This window comes from Pleurodeles waltl, chromosome 6, assembly GCF_031143425.1.
Source record: "Pleurodeles waltl isolate 20211129_DDA chromosome 6, aPleWal1.hap1.20221129, whole genome shotgun sequence".
Classification (NCBI taxonomy): domain Eukaryota; kingdom Metazoa; phylum Chordata; class Amphibia; order Caudata; family Salamandridae; genus Pleurodeles; species Pleurodeles waltl.
The window spans coordinates 343174325-343189618 of record NC_090445.1 but is presented as its reverse complement, the minus strand read 5'-3'; the positions used below and the strand labels follow the sequence as shown (position 1 = coordinate 343189618).

Below are 15294 nucleotides of genomic sequence, written 5' to 3'. Positions count from 1 at the left end.
CCTCTCTATAGTCCCTTTAGCCAAAAGGGCTTGCACTTTGTGCTGCAAAATGGAGAGCTGGACCTCTGTCAGTTGGTGGAGGGGCCGTGGAAGGTGCAGCGGGGAAGAAATGAAGTGTAAGACATAGCCCCCGCAAACAATTATTAGTAGAACACACCTGGTGAAAGATACTGCCTATCAGCCAGAGCAGAATCTGTGGATTTTGCCTCCCATCAGATGTCTGTGCTTCTGTAAGAGCATACTAAAGGAGGTCTGCAGGTGTGGCTGGAGGCAGGTTGGAGGGTGGGGAGGGGGAATGGGCAGACTGAGCGGCCCGTTTGCCTTGGCCACGGTGGGTACCACTGCCTCGACCGCAAAACTGCAGCATTCCCTGTGGATGCTGGGCAGGCTGGCAGTAGGAAGCATTTGAGCCAAAGCCACAAAAGAGGCAGTGGAACTGTTGTGTTTGGTGACATGGGGCAGAAAGGCCCAGAGAAAGCAGGATCCCTGCTCTTCTTAAAAGCTTGACAGCAGCATCAGCCTTGTTCCAAAACAGGTGAGTCCCATCAAACGGCAAGTACAAGACCACGAACCCAGTCAACTGCAGCAAAGCATGCCGGTAAGTGGCAACACTGCTGCCATGGCCCAGCTCATGGAATCGGTCTTGTCCAAGCCACAACAAATCTTTACCTTGGCTGAGTCGAGACCAAATTGAGTCGCCGGAGAGAACACAGAGCGAAGGTCTTCAGGCACACAAGAGAGGACTTGTGCCCAAAAGGTATGAGCGTTGCCTCCAAACAGTAGCCATTTAAAGAGCACAGGGTCAAATTGGTAAAGAAAAAGATGCTTGCTGATTGTCTCCACTCGCTTGGATTCCCTATCAAGGAGAGTGGCAGGAAATGTGTTGGGATTAGGGTGGCTGGAGGAAGCTTGCATCACAAGCCTTTCTGGTGAAGGGTACTGTAAAAGAAAAGCCTGCCGTCTGGAACAGGGAGCTGGCACCCAGCTATCTGATGATTAATTGGTGGGCCAGAGCACGGCTTCACCCAAGAACCCAATATGGTATGCGTCAGTGCCTTGTTTAAAAAAAGAAGGGGCTGCTAAGATATCTGCCCCAGTAGAAGGACCTCAGTCAAAACATTCAACTTAACCTCCAAGGTGGACAGCTGGAGGTTAAGAACTTTGGCCACCCTACGCATCACCATGGTGTAGGAAACAGATTCTTCTGTGGCTGGACCACTGGGAGAAAAGAGCCACCAAGACAAATTAAGAAACCTCCGGATCCGCGTGGAGAGGGGAAAAAATGAAAATAAAAGGAATTGACATTAGCTCACAGGACTGATGCTTATTTAGGCCCTGCACATCATTTTCAGAGCAGAACATCAGTAGTGCAGAGTTTCATGGCGACCGCTTCCAGAATGCAAAGGTACTGCTGAAAAGTTTCCAGATCAATCAACCAACATTTATAAAGCATGACTTATCACCCAGGGAGGTCTCAAGGGGCTAGCTGGTGGACGCGGGTCAGTGAAAGAGCCAGGTCTTCAGGTCCTTCATGAAGTGAGCCAGCGAGGGGGATTGCTGAGGTAGAGCGGCATTGTGTTCCAGGATTGCGAGGAAGGAGAAGGATCTTCCTTCAGCAGTGTTCTTCCAGATCCTGGGGATGGTGGAGAGGGCCAGTTTAGCGGAGTTGCCTTGAGGGTGTGTAGAAGGAAAGGCAGTGGTCGAGGTAGGCAGTTCTGATGTTGTGAAAGGCCTTGTACGCGTCACAATCCAACCTAACTCCTCTGGAATATTCAAAAGTTGAGGAATCTGTGGCTAGAAGTCTTATTTTATTTAATACATATACAAGCACTGTTTATATTTTGAGTATTTGCTATATTAATCTGTCAGGCTTACTGCATTTTCATTATGAAACCTACTGGGTAGTAAGAGGGACAAATTTGTTTGGGATTTTTTTATTTTTTTATTGGTAATTTGCTAGACACCATGTTCATTTGCAGAGACTGGTTCACTCACAAATCTACTGTTCTCTTGAATGCAAATAGGACACAACAAATTTTTCCGCAGATCAGCCACCCTATCAGATCTTGATAATGACTATTACCTGTTGTAGGAAAGTGCCCCCTTTGGCATGGACAGCCCCCTACTTTTTGCCTGATATCCAATGCTAACTTAACTGAGTGTGTGCTGGGATCCTGCTAACCAGGCCCCAGCCCATGTGTTCTTTCCCTAACCTGTACCAGTGCTTCCACACCCGAACACTTCTGGCACCCTGCTAAGACACTTGTAAAAGGTACCAGTGGTACCAAGGTCCCTGTGTCCATGGAGGGTCTCCAAGGGCTGCAGCATGTATTATGCCATCCTAAGGGACCCCTCACCAAACACATGCACACTGCCATTTCAGCTTGTGTGTGTTGATGTAGAGAAAAAGGTAAAGTCGGCATGGCACCCTTCCCTGGGTGCAATGTCTAAAAAACCCTGCCTGTGGCATGGGTAAGTCACTTCTCTAGCAGCCCTTACAGCTCTAGGGCAGGGTGCACTATACCACAGGTGAGGGCACAGCTGCCTGAGCAATGTGCCCCTACTGTGGATAAGTCCATTCTTAGACATTGTAAGTGCAGTGAAGCCATATTGAGTACATGGGCTGGGAGTTTGTCACTACGAACTCCACAGCTCCTAGATGGCTCTACTGAATGCTGATACGTTTGGTATCAAATCTCTCAGCTCAGTAAACCAATCCAGTGTTGGGTTTATTGAGAAATGTACACAAAGAACGAGTTACTTACCTTCGGTAACGACTTTTCTGGTGGATACATTAGCTACCTGTGGATTCCTCACCTGATGAATACTCCCATAGCGCCAGCATTCGACGGAAATCTTCTTACTAGTCTCTGCACGTCGACGAGGACGTCACTCCAGCCCACGCGACGCCGTCTGACGTCATACAGGCAATAAGAGGTCCTCGCCGACGTGCCGATGACAGTACCAACATTTTTTACGTGCATGAGAATAATAATAACCCAATGTAATGAAAGAGCAAAGCAACATCTCTTAATATTGTAAATCACACAACATTGCAATAAAATAGCTGTAGATTTAATATAACCTTTTTTTTTTTTTTTTAAACAAATAAATATATTTATACATACGAATCATGTATATACACAATATATATAGATTTATATATAAATATATACATATATACAAATATCATATATGCAAAATGTATTGCAACTTTGAAGACCAAAAGGAGCACACTCAAGGATTGCTTGGAGAGACCAAAAAGGCAACGGGGAGGCGGGTGGGACCGTGAGGAATCCACAGGTAGCTAATGTATCCACCAGAAAAGTCGTTACCGAAGGTAAGTAACTCGTTCTTCTGATGGATACAACTACCTGTGGATTCCTCACCTGATGAATAGAGTCCCAAAGCAGTACCACGCCCGGCGGTGGGTGCCTAAATGGTCAAACCAAGAAATCCTGCAGCACTGACCGTGCAAAATGACCGTCCCTTCTGACCTCAGAGTCCAAACAGTAATGTTTCACAAAAGTGTGAAGGGACGACCAAGTTGCGGCCTTGCAGATGTCGACCACAGGAACACCCCTGGCCAAGGCCGAAGAGGCCGACTTAGCTCTGGTGGAGTGAGCTCTAATGCCCTCAGGCGGATCCTTCTTTGCCAAAGAGTAACAGATTTTAATGCAAAGAACAACCCACCTGGAGAGTGTTCTCTTGTGGACTGCCTTTCCTCTCCTCTTGCCCACGTATCCGACAAACAGCTGATCCTCCAGCCTGATATCCTTCATTCTGTCGATATAGAAGCTCAACGCCCTTTTTGGGTCCAGGCGATGTAGTCTTTCTTCCTCCTTTGAAGGATGAGGCGGAGGATAAAACGTGGACAAAGTGATTGTCTGAGCCAAATGGAAGGGTGAAACAACCTTCGGAAGGAAAGCAGCCTTGGTCCTCAACACCACCTTATCCCCATAAAACGTTATATAAGGGGGTTTAACCGATAAGGCCTGCAACTCACTCACTCTCCTTGCAGATGTTATAGCTACCAGGAATACTGTTTTAATAACCAAATACCTTAAGGGGCAAGAATGCATAGGCTCAAAAGGGGACCCCATATGGAAAGTCAGGACCAAGGACAAATCCCATTGAGGCATAACGAATGGTTTTGGAGGATATTGATTCAGAAGACCTTTCAAGAATCTGAGAACAATAGGGGATTTAAATAACGATGGTTGGTCTGGAAGACAAATGAAGGCTGACAAGGCCGACAAATAACCCTTAATGGTAGCCACTGCACAACCTTTCTGCGCTAGAGACAGTGCAAAAGACAAAACATGTGACAGATGAGCATGTAAGGGATCAATCTGTCTCTCTCCACACCACATAACAAATTTAGACCACCTATTAGCGTAGATAGATTTAGTGGAGTGTCGCCAGGCCGCTAAGATAACATCCACTACATCAGGCGGGAGAGAGAAGGAACTCAGGTTGCCCCGTTCAATCTCCAAGCATGTAGGTGCAGATTCTGGAGGTTGGGGTGTAAAACCTGCCCCTGCGACTGCGAGAGGAGGTCTGCCCTGAGAGGGAGACGGAGCGGAGGGCACAGTGAGAGTTGGAGAAGGTCGGAGTACCATACCCTCCTTGGCCAATCCGGAGCTATTAAGATGACTTGGGCCCGGTCTTGGCGAATTTTCCTCAACACTCGAGGAATCAAGGGTATGGGGGGAAACGCGTAAAGCAACTGGTCGCACCAGGTTATCTGAAACGCGTCCCCCAACGCTCCCTGCATCGGATACTGGAGGCTGCAGAATAACGGGCAATGCGCGTTCTCCCGAGTGGCAAACAGATCTATCCGAGGAAACCCCCACATCTGGAAGATTAAACAGACTTGATCTGGATGGAGACGCCACTCGTGGTCTGCCGAGAATTGGCGACAGACTGTCCGCACGTACATTCAAGACCCCGGCCAGATGATTTGCCACCAAGCAAATCTGATGGTCCTTTGCCCAGGACCATAGCCGAAGAGCTTCTCTGCAGAGAAGGTACGACCCTACTCCTCCCTGTTTGTTTATGTACCACATCGTGGTAGTATTGTCCGTCAGGACCTGTACCGACTGACCACGAAGGGATGGGAGGAAGGCCTTGAGAGCCAGACGTACAGCCCGTAACTCCAACAGATTGATATGAAACACCTGTTCCTCTGGAGACCAAAGCCCTTTGATCTCCAGATCCCCCAGATGAGCTCCCCATCCTAGGGTGGAAGCATCCGTTATGACCGTGGCCACTGGTGGCGACTGCGCGAACGGCTTTCCCTGTGAAAGATTGTTGCCCGCAATCCACCACTTCAATTCCACAGCAGCATCTCTGGAGATCTTGACAGTACCTTCTAAATCTCCCTTGTGTTGAGACCACTGCCTTCGGAGGCACCACTGAAGAGCCCTCATGTGCCAGCGAGCATGCGTGACCAACAGAATGCAGGAGGCGAACAGACCGAGCAGACGAAGGACCTTGAGGACTGGAACTACCGCTCCATTTCGAAACATTGGAACCAATTCCTGAATATCTTGAATCCGCTGAGGCGGAGGAAAGGCTCGACTCAATGTTGTATCCAGTACTGCCCCTATGAACAGGAGGCGCTGAGAGGGCTCCAGGTGAGATTTGGGCACGTTCACCGAAAAGCCCAGGTCGAACAACAACTGGGTTGTTGACTGCAGATGATGCGACACAAGCTCCGGGGACTTGGCTTTGATCAACCAGTCGTCCAAGTAAGGGAATACTGCTATCCCCTTTCTTCTGAGCTCCGCCGCAACCACTGACATCACCTTTGTGAAGACTCGAGGTGCTGAAGTAAGACCAAACGGGAGGATCGCAAACTGATAGTGCTGCGACCCTACCACAAACCGGAGATACTTCCTGTGCGACTTGAGTATCGGGATATGAAAGTAAGCATCCTGCAAGTCGACCGACACCATCCAATCTTCCTTGTTCAACGCCAAAAGCACCTGTGCTAGGGTCAGCATCTTGAACTTTTCCTGTTTGAGGAACCAATTCAAGATCCTCAGATCCAGGATTGGTCTCAACTGACCATCCTTTTTGGGAATCAGGAAGTATCTTGAGTAACAACCTCGACCCTTTTCCTGCTCTGGGACCAACTCTACCGCGCCCTTTGAAAGGAGGACTTGAACCTCCTGTTCTAGCAACAGGAGGTGTTCTTCTGAACAATAAGATGGGCGGGGCGGGATGAGGGGCGGGAACTCCCGAAAGGGAAGGGCGTAGCCTTTCCCCACAATGCCGAGAACCCAAGTGTCCGTGGTGATAGACTTCCACTTGTGGAGAAAATGCTGTAATCTTCCCCCTACAGGAGAGGAGTGAGTGGGAAACGGTGGAAGCCTAAGGCTGCTTCCCCTGCTGCACCCCTCCAGAGGACGAGGAAGAGGCGGAGTGCTGTTGAGAGGCTCCTCTGGTACGGGCCCCACCCCTCCCCCTCCCTCTAAATGACCTATAGGGGAGGGAAGAGGCGGGTTGCTGGAACCTCCCCCGAAAGGAAGAGGAAGAACCACGCCCAAATCCCCGAAACCTCCTGAAAAATCTAGAAGAGGCAGAGGAAGAAGTAGCTTGCAGTCCTAACGATTTGGCTGTGGCTCTGCTCTCCTTAAATCGTTCCAAGGCCGAATCTGCCTAGACTCCAAACAGTCTGTCCCCATCAAACGGGAGGTCCAGCAGGGTCGACTGCACATCCGCCGAAAACCCTGAGTTTCGGAGCCAGGCCTGTCTTCTTGCCACCACAGCCGTGCCCATCGCCCTGGCCACCGAGTCGGTCATGTCCAGCCCAGACTGGATAATCTGGGTCGCGGCAGCCTGGGCGTCCGAGACCACATCCAAGAGACCCTGGGGGAGCTCCGTAAATGAAGACGAAATATCATCCATCAGAGCATGGATGTACCTCCCCAGAATGCACGTTGCGTTGGTGGCCTTCAACGCCAAACTGCATGACGAAAATATTTTCTTGGACTGCGCATCCAGTTTCTTGGAGTCTCTGTCTCCAGGCACCGTCGGGAAGGAACCAGGCGCTGACTTTGAGGAACAGGAGGCTTGCACCACCAAGCTCTCCGGCGTAGGGTGTCTAGAGAGAAAGCCAGGGTCAGATGGTGCAGCTCGATACCTCCTGGCCACAGCCCTATGAACGGCCGAGGAAGACACCGGCTTCTTCCACATCTCCAACACCGGATCCAGCAAAGCCTCATTAAATGGCAAGAGAGGCTCAGCTGCAGCAGAGGCCGGATGCAATACCTCTGTCAGCAAATTCTGCTTCGCCTCTGTCACCGGCAAAGGCAGGTCCAAAAAGCTCGCTGCCTTCCTCACCACAGCATGAAAGGAAGCAGCCTCCTCCATATATTCCCCTGGAGATGAAAGGTCCCACTCAGGGGAAGTGTCCAGCCCACTGGCTGTATCCAGACCATGCAGTCCTTCTCCAGAGTCCTCAATCTCTCCCTCCTCTAGGACTCGCTGGTACTCCTGCTCTTCTAAAAGACGGAGAGCACGCCTCCTCGAATGAAGTCTCTCCTCGATACGCGGAGTCGACATGGCCTCCGCCGACGTCGAAGAACGGCGCCGATCGCCAGAAGCATCTGACGCCGCGTCCGGCGCCACAGGCAGCTTCGGCGCCGAGGCAGGAGCCGGAGGACGAGGACTTGGAGCCGATGGACCAACCGGAGTCACAGGGCAAAATCCTGACTTCGACGGAAGGGCAACCTCCGGGGCCGAAACATCCGAAGCCACCGGAGCGGCCACCGACGCCGGCACCGGCGCCGAGCCCACATTCCCAAAAGGGAGAAAGGGCATAAAGGGTGCCGGCCGAAGAGGCGCAGGATCACCCAACGAAAAGGCCAAGGGCCCCGAAGGACCAGCCGGAGCAGCTCCTGGAGCCATCTGCTGAAAGATGGTATACATCGCATTAAGAAACGCGGTACTATCGGCTCCAGGAGTGGGAAAAGCCGGATACTGGGGTGCCTGGATCGAGGGCGACCCCGATGCCGGCCTCGACGTCTGCGACCCTGGAGAAAACACAAGAGGCTGCACCACCTCAATCACTGACGCCTGACCAGGCGAAGTCGGTGACGCCGGAGAGGGCAACGGCGTCGACGGATGCGGCGTGACCGTGGGGCTGACCTCCCAAGTCCTCCGACGCCGAGCCAAAGGTGACCTCGAACGAGACTCCTTGCTGGAATGACGTCGTGAGTCTCTACGGCGCCGGGAGTCTCGATGACGCCGGTGAGACCTTGGCGAAGAAGACTTCTTATGATGTTTCTCCTTCTTCTTTGACTTTGCCATAAATAACTTGGCTTCACGCTCTTTGAGGGCCTTCGGATTCATGTGTTGACATGAATCGCAAGTCGAGACGTCGTGGTCGGAGCTCAAACACCATAGACAGTCGGAGTGAGGATCTGTAACTGACATCTTGCCCCCACACTCTCGACAGGGCTTGAAACCCGACTTCCTCTGAGACATTATTACCGCAGAGAAGACTACGCAGCAGACAATACACTGTAACCACGAAGGTAACAGTAGCTCCCTCGAAGATAACCGTTTCGAATGCACGGAAAAAAGGGAACTGTCATCGGCACGTCGGCGAGGACCTCTTATTGCCTGTATGACGTCAGACGGCGTCGCGTGGGCTGGAGTGACGTCCTCGTCGACGTGCAGAGACTAGTAAGAAGATTTCCGTCGAATGCTGGCGCCATGGGAGTATTCATCAGGTGAGGAATCCACAGGTAGTTGTATCCATCAGAAAGGCATCTTTAATATGCCCCTTGAAATTCACCCTCCTCTCTAGAGTGTGGCCGACAGATCTAGGCCTGCCACTGGCTACTGCCCTCTGATCTCTGTAACGTCCCTAATTCTAGGATTTAGGAGCACCCCTGGACCTTGCCCTTCAGAATCCTGGAGACCTAAAGAAGAAGGAGGACTGAAGAGCCGCACCAGCAGTGAAGACCCCAGAAGACAACTGAATAAGCACCAGCCCTACTGACCTGTCTGCAGCTTCAAGACTCCTGCTACAAAAAGACGACTCATTCTGCAGGACCAGCGACCTCTACAAACCTCCATAGGACTGCCTGCCTTCCCTAAGGACCAATAACTTCCCAAGGGCAGCAGCCCTGAACACAAAGAAACCTCCAACAAGCACTCTAGAGCCCTCCAGATCTGCGAGCCCTGCCCACTCTGCACACAACCTGAGTATAGGTGGCCCACCGGTCTAGAGAAGGTCCCAGGCGATTCAGACCTCAAGTCCACCCTGGGTTGACCCCTCCTGACCAACACGATGCTGCCTGCAGCCTGAATACTGAGGACCCACCCTAAAAGGCTCCAGTGAAGATTCCCAGCTTATCTGGAATCTGTTTACTTGTAAGTGGCCCCAGTCTCCGTTGGTTTTCATTGGGCGTCAGACACCAACGTTACCCTCTGCACCTAGCCGGCACTGTGTTGCTGGTGGTGCACCCTGGTGTCTTCCTGAACTTTGCCCTGGGCACACTTTAACCCCTGAAGACTGGGACCGTAAGTCAAGTACTTACCTGTAAACTGTGCTTGTACTTTTCCTATTAGGACTGCATTGCCTTCAATACTTTTTGAACTAAGTGTCTACTTTTGTTACTGAAAAGTATTACTTACCTGAAACCTATATTAAAAGGGATTTACAAACAAAGTGCATTTAACACTTGAAAGTGATACATTCTTGAAACTGTACTTACCTGCAACAAAGATCCTTTTGGTTCTAGAAAAAAGTAAAAGTATATTTTATTGATACATAAACAATTGGACTGGAGTTAGTCATTGAGTATGTGTCATTTCTTGTCTGTGTGTGTGTACAACAAATGCTAAGCACTACCCTTTGATAAGCCTTAGTGCTCGCCCATGCTATCACAAGAAAGCATTAGTACCAACTACTTTGGCCTCTGTAAAACCTCTGGGGAACCACTGGACTCTATGCACACTCCTTACTTTGGTATAGTACATACAGAGCCAGCTTCCTACACCCCTCATTTCTCCTGTGGTGATCATGACAAGTGACTGCTTAACTGCAACAGTGCCCACATCATTATGGGACAACCGTGAGCCAGCCCTGGCCTTTAGTGCCCAGCACTCAGTCTTCTTTGGTTATCTGCATGGGCTCTCAAATCCCAACATTTGAATACTGTTGGTTGAAAAAGATTGAGGATGTCATGTGCCAAATAACTTGAACATGTTTTAACATAGCGTTTTATAAAATACCACTGCCATTTTCAAGTTCAGTATATAACACGTAATTACTACTACCTAATTCCTTAATGGTAGGGCATTTATGAACTTTGGAAGGCTGCATAGACCTTGCAGATATTTAAGCTTATGCCTGCAGCTCACAGCATATTTCAAAGGAAAGTGTTCAATTTACTGAGCCATTCTTTTGGCTCAGTTCAAGCACTTAGTAGCTATGTGACCCACGGCTCTAGTACGTGCCACCATTAGGTTAGGGATAGGCAACGCACCATGCGCTACATAATGTTGATGGAACTAACTTTTAAATAACTATTGATAAAGTAAACACATTGCAAAGTGACCCAAACAAATGACAGTTCAGAATGGTCAGAAGAAGGATAATCCTTGAAGACAATCTAATTTCTTCTCGGAACAAGTAAAACACCATGAAAAAGGGATGCAGGAATTCCTCTAACAGTGAAAAGGTCAAACTACATGGGCAATCTCAGTCATCACTTGCAAATGTAAACAGTACAGTATGTTTGTTAAAGTCCTGGTTTGTAAACCTACTTTAGCCGATGTTCATGATATGTGAAAAGTAGATCCAAAAACCCAGCACAAGACTTCCATCTTGCAAGTTTAAGGCTCACTGATCTGTTGAATCTGAAGGACTTACACTGGGCTTCGGTGACGCACACGCTCATCCCTCCAGCGGTCTCTACTACGGGAGCGCCTGCGCTCTTGGGTCCTGCTAGGGTGGCGTCTGTCTCGACTTCTACTACGATGGCGGCGCTCTCTGCTCTTACTGCGGTGGCGACGGTCTCGGCTCCTACTTCGTGTGCTCCGGTGCCGGTTGCGACTTCTGCTTCGACTGCTGCGATCCTTGCTGCTGCGATCCTTGCTGCGATCCTTGCTGCGATCCTTGCTGCTGCGGCCCTTACTTCGGCTTCTGCGGTCCTTGCTTTCACTGAAACACACAAGTAACACACCATCAAGTGAGTCCCTGTGTGCATAGGTTAAATGATCCTATGGCCACTCACATCACTGATAATACCAGCAATCAGTCACCTTAGCCAGCTCACACTATAATCCCCATCCAATCTACAATCTTGTTGCCCTTTCTGCTGCCTAAATAACCATCTCAAGTGACTATCTTAAGCTTCCAATCTCAAAATCATGAACTGTTCCCATCTTCCTCAGCAGAAAAAAAAAACAAAAAAAAAAAAAAAAAACACTGTGCAGTGACATATGCAAGTTAGCTGAATGGTGTGCCGGCTGTCCTCAATTTCTAGGTTGAAATGGGGGCATCTCCGTGGGGTTGGTTTGACAATCTTTTTCAGAAACTCGCAGCCGGACATCCTGCCACTATCCAGTCGGAAAAATTGTCAAACCTCTTCATGCGGTTTCCCACAGCTCTTTAGAAAGCTACAAGACTGACAGTGTATATAAGAAATAAGATCCAACTTAGAATGGTTTAGCACCAAGTTAATCCCATGCTTCCATGCCACTACATAGAAACAAAAAATATTAGGATACCATCATCCTGTGAGCAGCTGCTACAACAATATACATCATCAATGTTTAAATTCAGACAGTGCAACAACCAGTGCACCATGTATAGAAGGAACAAAAAATAAAATTACACTTAATGCTACCTATTGTACCAACAAATCTCCCAAGAAGGCAGCCACACAGTGACACAAACTTAATTTGAATGATGGAAGGGCACAGAACAAAGTCCTGTTCAGTTAGTACAGCAAGATCTTACTAAACTTCCTGAATATTGACATGTGCTGTACGTCCAAAGCATAAAGACACTGACTCTAAATAGGCACATTCTGTTGCAGAAAGGGAGGTGAAGACAAATGCTGCGATGAAGAAAAAAACAACAACACTCCTTCAGAGAATACTTACAACTTTTAAGAATACATGGGACCTTCTAATCTCCAAGATCTCTGCCACAGAGAGCCACCAATTGAGAGTAAAGGGATGATGCAGCTATGAAAGAATGTGTAGTCTTAACCACATTACAACTAACTTTTTCTGAAAAATATTGATCACCCTAATCCAATACAAAAAAAAGGCTATCACGGGAATGAAGACACAGCCTATATCAATAGTAACAGTGAATATTTTTATTCTTGTTCGATTTCTACAAAAGAGAATGGCCGTAGAGTGGGACATGTGACTGTCAGTGCTTGGATAATATATAATTTTGGTGAGAAAACTATTAAAACGTGCATTGTTCTGTTGGGGTGGACTAGTCTGCAATCTGCAGGTTACACCCAGAACTCTAAAACCTATAAAGCAGCTTTTCAAGTTATATTACCAACCTCAACTCAAGCATACTCTCTGTAGGAAAATTAGCAGATTGGATATGTTTTTTGATCGGATATATAGCTAGCACTGCATAAAGAAACATGTCAAATATACCATACTACCAAAAAATTACCAATGTCCTTTTTTTGGGTGAACCAGACAGTATTAGATACAAGATAAATACCAGAAATGTCTGGAAAAAGTGCCCACTCGCTTCCTATGAAACCAACCATGAAAATTATGGATAGGTGATTATGGATCTGAATGCATATTAGCAAGCAGCTCAGCTCATGGGTAGGATTTTTGACATGGTCAACTTCTTATCTAGTAAATATCCTGCAAGCATCTCAAGCAAATGTGATAAAGTGGATTATTGGTTGGTGTGCTTGAGACATCAGCAAGCAATAATGCCAATAATCTGTATCAGGTCCTGTTACATTACTTACATTTAAACCTTAGCTCAGTTCTGGGTAGATGTAGCACAGAGCAGTCACACAAAGGAAAACCCATGTATAGCATTTATCAGTACCAAACAGTTAATACGTTTAAAACACAACAAAATAAAAATCCTCCTAGACTTTATAAAAAAAAAAAAAAAATAGCATATATTTTTATCTTAAAATAAACACCAAAATAATGAGTCTGACGAAAGGAACCGGCGATATATGTTTTTGAGTTTTCTAGTGTCAAAAACCATAACACCAACCGCAGGTATCTGGTCATGCTAGATTGGGTCAAAGTCAAACGATTAGGCCGACTGTGAAGGATCTCAGTAAGCAAAAGAAACCAGGTTTGTCCCACTTAAATGTTTACCCTCTGACTTGACATTTTTTCTCAAGTAATTTGGATGTCGGCAGGGAAAATCATCCTCGTTGGGACATAGAAAGTAGAGCTGCTTTCAATGGGGCAAACCAGCAGGCTGGATCAGACTGATAAAGCAATGGTGGCAGCTGAGGCCCTGTGGGAGCCACTGGTTCTTTTATGAAAATATTCAAAAAGAGTGCACTCCAACACCAGCTAAGGGTCCAGGACCTTTTGGGCACCACTTGGTGAGTTAGGACTCATTCTTCTAGAAGCCACCAGCAGGGTTCAGAGCAAATCCAGTTAGAACTCGTCAGCTTCCTAGTAGCAGGCTTCTTGCAGCTTTTCTGATCCTGGGCCTTAACAGGAGGTTAACCAAAAAGCCCTTGGAGTGCACTCTTCTGTCCTAGGAACAAGTGGGAGCAGGTCAATCCAGTGAAGGGATTTCTCTTCACTTGTAAAACAGAAGGCTCATCATTCTTCGGAGTTCCTATCCGTTGGTTCAGCAGGTGCAAGCCTTCTCCTGTTTTTCACAGGTCCAGCAGAGGTCTGAGGAAGGTAGCCAGGAAGGCAACTTTTAGGTCTGGTAACCTTGTGGTGGGGAAGACTTCCTAATAAGAGCAAAATTCCCATTGGCAACCTTAGCCACTCTTACATCACGTCCTGGAGGCTTGCCAATAAACAATCCCACAGTGCATCTTTCTGTCCAATTCCAAGTTGTCAAATCTTCCTTCCCTGGGTCAGAACTATAAGCACACCCCTGCGGAGTGTCTAGGGAAATGAGAACTCCCCCTGCAAAACCAGTTCCGAGGCCAGTTTTTCCCCACTGGCATTGGTGCCACTCTAGCAACTTAGACAACGGAAGAGCAGGCATAGGTCTGCTGCTCTTTTGAAGCTTGTACAGTTGGTGGCCACATCCCCTAGGCCATCCTGTCAGGAGGAGGTCACCCTTAAAAGGTAGTACCCTCTTACTCAGCCTCAGAATCTTGATCTACCATTCAGAGGCTATGTTTGAAAGTCCAATGTGAAAAGCTGCTTCTTTAAAGACTGCATGTCCTTTTTAATTGCCCATATGCGTTGTGCATCAAATTTGACCTGCCCATTCAGTTGTCTTAAGTACAGGTACATGTGGATTCCCTTCTCCAGAGGTGGCTCACCACCACCTCTGGTATTTGTCGAATAAGGTTGCAGCAGGTATACTAAAGGCAAGCAGTTTCAATTGGTAATGCTTGTCGTAGCTGGACTTTCACTCCTTAGCGAGACTGCCTGGTTTAGGAGTGACAGCATGTAGGAAGCTGGCTCTGTATGTACTATTTCAAAGTAAGAAATAGCATGCACAGAGTCCAAGGATTCCCCTTAGAGGTAAGATAGTGGCAAAAATAGATAATTCTAATGCTCTATTTTGTGGTAGTGTGGTCGAGCAGTAGGCTTATCAGAGGAGTAGTGTTAAGCATTTGTTGTACATACACAGGCAATAAATGAGGAACACACACTCAGAGACAATTCCAGACCAATAGGTTTTTGTATAAAAAAATATATTTTCTTAGTTTATTTTAACAACCACAGGTTCAAGATTTACATGTAATACTTCACATGAAAGGTATTGCAGGTAGGTACTTTAGGAACTTTGAATTAGCAAAATAGCATATACAGTTTTCACATAAATCACATATAGCTATTTTAAAACTAGACACGTAGTGCAATTTTCAACAGTTCCTGGGGGGAGTAAGAGTTTGTTAGTTTTTGCAGGTAAGTAAACCACCTACGGGGTTCAAGTTTGGGTCCAAGGTAGCCCACCGTTGGGGGTTCAGAGCAACCCCAAAGTTACCACACCAGCAGCTCAGGGCCGGTCAGGTGCAGAGGTCAAAGTGGTGCCCAAAACGCATAGGCTTCAATGGAGAAGGGGGTGCCCCGGTTCCAGTCTGCCAGCAGGTAAGTACCCGCCTCTTCGGAGGG

The 15294-nt window shown here is 47.8% G+C and overlaps 1 protein-coding gene across 2 annotated transcripts in view; it reads right to left on the bottom strand.

The window, feature by feature from the left end:
* The window catches only part of RBM23 (RNA binding motif protein 23), a 454647-nt gene that overhangs the window by 277390 nt on the left and 161963 nt on the right, over window positions 1-15294 (bottom strand). For both annotated transcript variants that reach the window (XM_069238236.1, XM_069238237.1), the window contains exon 5: window positions 10895-11185. In XM_069238236.1, coding sequence (XP_069094337.1) covers window positions 10895-11185 — 291 coding nt within the window. The remainder of the gene's footprint in view (window positions 1-10894; window positions 11186-15294) is intronic.